This window comes from Cornus florida, unplaced genomic scaffold (genome assembly GCF_030987335.1).
Source record: "Cornus florida cultivar Cherokee Brave unplaced genomic scaffold, ASM3098733v1 CherokeeBrave_3.0.0_Hap2_Chr03, whole genome shotgun sequence".
NCBI classification, from domain to species: Eukaryota; Viridiplantae; Streptophyta; class Magnoliopsida; order Cornales; family Cornaceae; genus Cornus; species Cornus florida.
In genome coordinates, this window is record NW_026775573.1 from 34,045,291 (window position 1) to 34,053,083 (window position 7,793).

A 7,793-nucleotide genomic window follows, 5' to 3' on the forward strand; every position below is an offset into this window, starting at 1 on the left:
AAGTCATTTTAGCCCGCCAATTTTCGATGGAAGCTTCCGAAGATTTTTGCAACCTTTTAGATTCAACAGAACTAGTCTCCCTAAATCCCCAATTGATCCATGTATCTCAATCAAATTTATGTAATTTTTAAGAATCAACCTTTCAAGATTGGGGGCTTGTGAGAAGTCAGGCGTATTGGTAAGACTACGGGAATGACTGAGATTGAGGATTTTCAGCGATCTAAGCAACTGTTTAAAAAAGAAGAAAACATTAGAATAACACACTTGACAACCCAAGCATTTTATCAATGCACCACGCAACGGCAAATTTGGAAATTCATTTAGATGAATATTTATATTAATCACCAATCAAAATAGAAGGAGGAAAAAAGTTAGTTTGAGACCTTGTTTCCATTCCAAACATGTTTCAAGCTACTATTGTGCATGTCAAGGGCAACAAGACTCTCCAGGTGAAAGCTACTGGGTATAGATTCTAAAGGGAACCCACGCCAACCCAACCATCTTAACTTCCTAGGCAATTCTTCATAGCCTCCTGTGCGCCTTGTATTATTGAGCTCGAGTAGTCTTAATCTGTGCATCATTGAAAATGCATCAGTTTGCAAATCTACTTCATCTGATGTGGAATGCGATCTTGTTGAGGCGGAAATTATGGGGAGCCAAGATAAGAACCCTAGACGACGCCGCTTCAATGAATTGTTCTCCAATAATAATGCTGATTTGTCAAGAAAATCTTCCGAATAGTGTCTTTTTCCATTATCTAAACCAAAGAATTCCTCAGTGGACCTATCTTCCTCAGACACATTCAAGTTAAGGATGAGGCCTTCAATGGAATCTGTTCCCTGGTAAGACACTTGAAAAGTAAGCATACCAACTAAAAAGTGTACAAGTAGACATCATGAGAAGCATATTTCTTACAGTTTTTTCATTTAATACACTAAAGGCATTCTTGTGATGCCATAATCTGCTGCGTTTCCCAGGTTCCTTGGGTGATTCTTGGTGTATGATTTCTCTCCCCATTTCCCAAAGCAACTGATGCATTGCCAGCTTCTTGTTGTCATCGATAGTTATGAGACATCTATCGATGAGATTGTGTATCCCAGCTTTTGTGTAGAAATCACACTCATCTAGTGTTGTAATTGTGAAATCTTTATCCTTTCTAACAAAGAAACAAGCAATGTCAAGAAATAAATTTATGTCATGATCATCTTGTAGAGAATCAAAGCTTATTTTAAGTTTCTTTAGGATCTGAGTGTTAGGAATAGCTGCCAATTTCTTTAATGTACTTTCCCACACATCTACAGGTCTACCAGACAGAGAAGAACCCAACGTTTGAAGAGCTAAAGGAAGCCCTCCGCAGTACTTTACGACCATTTTTGACTTCTCAGAGTAAGCTTCAATTGGATTATCTGGTCCAAAGGCATGCCAACAGAAGAGTTGAAACGATTCATCATCGTTTAATTCCTTAACTTTGTAAATCTTATCAAGTTCATGTGCCTTCAGCAATTGCTCATGTTTGGTTGTTATGATAATTTTACTTCCTAGACAAAACCAATCTCGCATAATGAGTATTGCATTTAATTGGTTCAATTGATCCACATCATCAAAAACAACCAGAACTCTTTTACAGCATATAGCATCTCTAATCTTAATGATTCCTTCATCAACACTACTAATTTTTACTTTTCTTCCCTTTACAATATCTGAAAGAAGTCGTTTTTGTAAGCGAACCAATCCATTGGGTTGTTCTGATATTTCTCTAATATCTGCAATGAAGCTGCTACCTTCAAATTTGTCGAAGTTAAGGTTATACGCAGTTTTGGCGATGGTTGTCTTCCCGATTCCCCCCATACCACAGATTGCAGCTATGCCAACATCCTTCGATTCATATTGTATCCACGAATTAATGTCTTTTACACGAGAATCGATTCCAATTGGGGATGGACCAACACTCAAGATCGTGCGATTCAATTTTTTCCCAATCTCTTTAACAATTTTATGAATAAAACTTGACTCTTGCCTACAAAGTGCAACGGAAATGGGAAAGGTACATTTAAAACGTCAACTGTTAAAATTAAACAGCAAATGATGCTTATGAAAATAAAATACAACAAATTACATGGTGTTCAATTTTGGCCATTATGTTGACTCGTATACAAGCATACACACTAGACAGAATAACACACTATACTATGTTAAAGATATAACAAAAAGAGAATAATAGAAAATATAAGAACATTCACAAAATTCAGATTCCAAGTCATATAAACAAGTTCACGAAAAGGGATTCATGTTGTTCACAATTTTAATGATATTTCCATTCTTTAGGCTTCATCCACTTATTTCCAAAAATTTTGTAAGTACTGACTATTCTTTCGGAGTGTTGTTATGTGATTTTAGACACCTTAAAGTTGATTTACTTTAACCTTCAGTTGTAAATAAAAATGATTAAACATCATGTTCGTTTTAGTCCTTTCATGTTCGCTGCATCTTTTCTATTTCCTCCTTTTTTCAAGCATTTTGAATTGATATCTTCTAATCATCAAATCTCTATATAAGTGGCACATTTGATAAACTCAGATTCTTAGTAAAATTTAAACATCCAGTATTTGGAAACCACTATACCACAAATTCTGAAATAGGACAGTAATAAAACATCGCATTGGTATATCATGGAATTCTAATTCTACGCCTACTTGATCTCTGGATAACATGTCTTTTGCATCTACTTGAAGTCTTGGACTATTCTATCAATTTTTGAGTGGGGTCAAACTTTCATATTTTATCAATACTTTGGCTAAAAGTATGTAGGTAAAAATAAAAAATAAAAAATAATAATAATAATAATTTGATAAATAATATACAGATAGTATTAATAGTGTTTCAATACATTTCAACTAGTTTAAAGCATTAACATTAAGAAATAATGTACTTATCAAAAAAAACCATTAAGAAATAATGTGGAGAGTAGATAACATTAGCATCTAATGGCATGAATAATTTGAAAGTATAAATCAACATTATTAACACTTTTAAGGAAATGACCCATCTCGTAAAACCATCCCTGCCAAATCTGCAACTTCTTTCAGAGCTGCTTTCCACCTCTTTATCTTGTCCAACCCTGCCTCTTTTCTTTCTTCTATCTCTGCCTTAAATCGCTCTTCGTGTATAGCAAATGCCTCTGCAAAACTCCCTGTCTGGTTTCTTACATGGGATGGATCCACATGGTAGAAGACCGGTAGAATTATATAACCACCAGTCTTCTTGTGCTCAAGGATATTCAAAAGCTCATCAAGACACCATCTTGAAGATGCATAGTCTTTTGAGAAGACTATTATTGAAATCCTCGACACTTGGATTGCCTTATTTAGTTCTACAGCAATATTCTGTCCTCTCTCCAATCCATCATCATCCCTAAATGTGCGAATTCCTGCATGTAGTAGAGCTATATAAAGGTGATCAGCAAAGGTATTCCGGATGTCATCACCTCTGAAACTCAAGAACACGTGATAAGAATATCGACTTGAGGAGGCTTCTTAGGCTCCCATAGCAGCCATTGAACAACGCTCTAAGAGATCAATGGACAAGGGATATATGTTATCTGTACAGGCACAACCAGTATTTGTATACGGTATCAATAAAAAAAATAAACCAGCAATATTATGTACTCAAATAAGCGAAGTCAATTAAATCCCATATGCGAACCAAAGTTCATAAGCAAAATGTTAAAGGACATGCTTTAATGAATTATACATCAAGCAAGGATTAAATGGAATACACGCAACCAAAAATCCAGACACAAAATGCTTCAAAGTTGCTTCACAAAGGTTTTAGAACAACTCAGCTCAACAAAATTTCATCTCAATTATTTGCCATATGCTACATGTAAAATATTTCACCACCTGCTCTTTCTAGAGTTAATTATAACTTTAATGAAACTACTCACTCTTATAACTTCCTTACTACATGAACTCGTGTTAGTTTTGTCTTCTTTTTTCTATCATTGTCATTGACGAAAAAGAAATTATTCCTCACAAGCACAACTGTAGGTTTTTGCTGCACATTACCAAAACCATGTTAGTAGACTCTCTAATTTATCTTCGCATACACATTTTAATAGTGTTATGTTGTGTTTGTGAAGCTTTGAACTAAACTTCTGACAATTCCAATATGCCGATTTGGTACTCCCAAATATAGCTTTAAAATTTTTCCATTCATTTTTTTAGACTCAGTTGATTGCACAATACACCATAAGCACTCTTCAACTTAACCAACACCATCTTCTATCTTCCCACCAATTAAAGGATTGAGCTCAAGTAAAACAAATACTTCTTTTGTTATTTCTTGACCTTCGATCTTTTGTATATCTCTATATATATTTTCAGTTTTACTAAATTAAAATATTCAAATTTAATCATACTTACTTACATTCCATACCAATTTTAAATTTATGCATACTTGAACTGATAGAGAAAGACAGAAATACCAGACCCAGTGGCTAGTTTTAATCAGGCTACAGATCTATATGCAGTTTCAGCTTTTTTTCATGGATGCATGAACTTATTAACAACAAAACAAGCAGAAATAGAACATACAAAATACAAATTGATTAATGATCCATGTAATAAACTTGGAATATTGAGCAAAGGGTGTTCAATTGTAAAGGGTTACCTGTAATAAGCAAAATCCCCCAAGAACAGGAAGATTGAATCTGTTATGCTCGATGATGAAGAGAGAGGAGGAGGGAAGCAAAAGGGTAGAGAGACGATGATAAAGGGGTAGCAAAGGAAAGGAATAGGGAGAAATAGAGAAGGGAACGTGGTCAAATGATAAAAGGGGCGGAAAGAACCATTGGTGGATCCACAGAGGAAGCTTCCCAGCAAGTGTGTGAAACCAAACATTCAAGCTTGTTAATATGCTAATCCCTGTGGGACACTTCTTGACCGAGTTTATTAGGTTGGTCTTATCGCATTATGAGCAGTGGTTGAAAATTGTATAATCTAAATTTTGTATTAAATTTTTCATTATTTATGACACTGTCAAATGTTGTATGGATAAATTATTTAATGTTACCAATTTATTTATTTATTTAATTTTTTACTCTAGACTAGTGAGAGTTATTTGTTTATTCATGGTAAATCACAAATTCATTTACTGGCTTATTATTTCTTTTTTCTTTATTTTGTTTAAACTTAAGTGTTAGTTTTATGTTGAATTTGTTTATTCATGATTTATATATATATATGGACCATTAATTTTTTATTTTTTATTTTTTACCCTGGTAAGACCATTAAATTAAGAAGGGTATTGTGATGTAATACCGGCTAGGATTTTTTTATGCATTAAGTGGGGGTGTGGATTTTAGGTAACCAAGATGTCCATCAACTGAAGTGTAAGGACCTATTACCCTTATATTTTTATAAAATAATAAAAAAATATATTTTAATAGATAAAAAAACCCTCTTTCCTTCTCTCTCTCTCTCTCTCTCTCCACCAAACTCTTACTGCCACCATTTCATGTACCAAGGAAATAACTTATATAAGAGGAAAAATCAAAAGTGAGAATTACTCCCGTTAAAAAGAGTTGGGAAATTACAAATGTGTCTTAGCACAACAAATCCCTGTACAAGAACATTTTGCACATACTATGAAGGGGTAAGTACAAAAAACATTTTTATAGTAATTTTATCCCTATTTAAAAATGTGAGCAAATAACACTCTTATTTTTTTTTAATTTGTACAAAAATACCTCTCAATTAATATAATACACAGTTTACTCTTTTACTCTTCCAAAAATACCCCAACCAAATCTTACTTCTTATTACCCGGCAGCCACCGCCACCACCGCTGCTTTCCTCTTCCATCACATATTATATATTACACTTCTGTAACGGCCCAAATTCGAGGGTCCGAATCGCTAACCGGGTCCTTACCCGAACCCGAGGTCAACTAAAGACGTTACCTTCCTTTTCTCTGTCAATACATAATACACGTGTCATCCCAGGGTTTATAAATAATAATAATAATAATAATAAAATGAGATCATAGCTACAAAATATGTCAAAATAGTCCACTAACCCATTAAAACCTATGAGGGAACGTCGTCCGTCACTTTCTTCCTTTGACCTAAAAAATATTAAAATAATGGGGTGAGCATAAAGCTCGTAGAAAGTATCTAAAACGCACCTCTTATGACCTCATGAATCCACATAAGGAATAGAGTAGAAGTAAATGGGATCATTCCTCGAGGAAAACAAGTAAAGTAATGATAATAATCAACAAATACATACGCAAGTCGTATAACCACCAAATATACAATGTATGCCAATGTAATGCCATGCCATGCAATGTCGCTCCCCACTTCCGAAACAATACCGTTTCAACTTCCAAACCGTTAGTGCGATCTGACCCAATGCACCTCTAAAGCATCACGAAGGGAGGGTTGGCTAACTTTCCCCGACCACATGGCACCTCCATGACATCGTCTAGCCTAGGTAGCTCAACCACACTAAAGTCTTTCTCTAACTCTCCTTTAGACTACACTAACACCACGGACCACTAGGCGCCTCCTAGGCGTCCGGTTTTTTTCATAAACACTTTTGAAAACATTTCCCCAAAACAATTTCATTGGTTTTTTTAAAAAAATACATTTTTTCCTTTTTCCTTCCTAATGGATGCATGAATGCTTCATGCTTTACAAATTACCATAATTTTTATATCATCAAACCACAACAACATTTCATACTAAAGAAGAATTTTCTCATGAATTTATAGCATGCTTTAAGTCAATAAAATTTCGACAATTACACATATTAAACAATGACATAATCACAAAGGCATGCTTTCTATATCCAATCAACAAATCATACACACATATATTATTTACACATAACACACATAGAGATACACATCATATATATAGCATCATGGCAATTTCTCAAGAAAAATTTACAATCTAGCATGTTATACTTCAATTATAAGGAATTAATTCATAAAAAATCTATGAAATTGCAAATTAGAATATCCCTACCTTAATTAGAAGAGTATACACAAATTTTGTAGTCTGCAAATAAAGAACAAAATAAGGGCAAAAATAATATTTTATTAATTTATAAACTTGGAGTACAATCCTCTATAGTAATATTCTTTACATAGAATAAGGTCCTCTGATTCGATCTCCTTTGTTAGTTGGATTCAAGGGCTGCACGAGCTTGATCTTGAATCACCGTGGGATTTGGATGAAGAATGACACGATTTGATGTGTTTGTTGTTGATCACCGTGAAATTTGGTGAAGAATGGCACGATTTGATGTGCTTGGTGTACTTCACTTTTGGCCAGAGTTTCTGTATTTCTCTCTAGAATTCTGGATTTCTAAATTCTGAATTTGTGTCTGAATTTCTTGACCTTCTGGATTTCTGAATATGTGTCTGAATTTCTGGACATTCTAGATTTCTGAATTTGTGTGTCCTAGATTTCTGAGTCTCTGGATTTCTGGACTTCTGAATTCTGAATTTGTGTCATCTCGTTCTTCTTCTTCCAGGCCTTTATTTATAGGCTTCTTGGATTAATAGGATGATGACACGTGCCATCTCCTGATAAGAAAAAAATCATAACTGGGTCGAGCCGATTATATTATGATAATTATACTTAAAAATAATTATTTCAAATATATTTTATTTGGAATAATTATCTTTCCATTTAATTATCTGGGCTGGGCTAATTAAACAATTTAACTAGACCAAGTTTGGCTAATTAAATAACTTAATTAAACATTAGGCTCATATTTAATGGGTCC

General features: G+C 34.0%; 1 protein-coding gene and 1 long non-coding RNA gene across 2 annotated transcripts; both read right to left on the reverse strand.

Annotated features, from left to right (window-relative positions):
• Positions 1-3: 3 nt before the first annotated feature.
• LOC132301412 (disease resistance protein RPV1-like) lies at positions 4-2,660 on the reverse strand. Its single transcript, XM_059798665.1, has 4 exons — positions 2,623-2,660; positions 916-2,017; positions 384-839; positions 4-228 (listed from the first exon to the last, which is right to left on the reverse strand). Exons 1-4 carry the CDS (start codon positions 2,658-2,660, stop codon positions 4-6), a joined length of 1,821 nt encoding a protein of 606 aa, XP_059654648.1.
• Positions 2,661-2,844: 184 nt separating this feature from the next.
• Positions 2,845-4,890, reverse strand: LOC132300219 (uncharacterized). Its single transcript, XR_009480350.1, has 2 exons — positions 4,669-4,890; positions 2,845-3,598 (listed from the first exon to the last, which is right to left on the reverse strand). It is a non-coding gene; the product is annotated as an uncharacterized LOC132300219 (long non-coding RNA).
• Positions 4,891-7,793: the final 2,903 nt, after the last annotated feature.

Excerpts from the sequence above, each read along its gene's own strand:
- LOC132301412 (XM_059798665.1), bottom strand. The coding sequence starts at position 2,660 with ATGCGATGTTTTATTACTGTCCTATTTCAGAATTTGTG. Across the intron at positions 2,018-2,622 it reads GTCCTATTTCAGAATTTGTG|GCAAGAGTCAAGTTTTATTC; the intron begins GTATAGTGGTTT and ends TGCACTTTGTAG. Across the intron at positions 229-383 it reads ATGTTTGGAATGGAAACAAG|TTGCTTAGATCGCTGAAAAT; the intron begins GTCTCAAACTAA and ends TTTTTTAAACAG.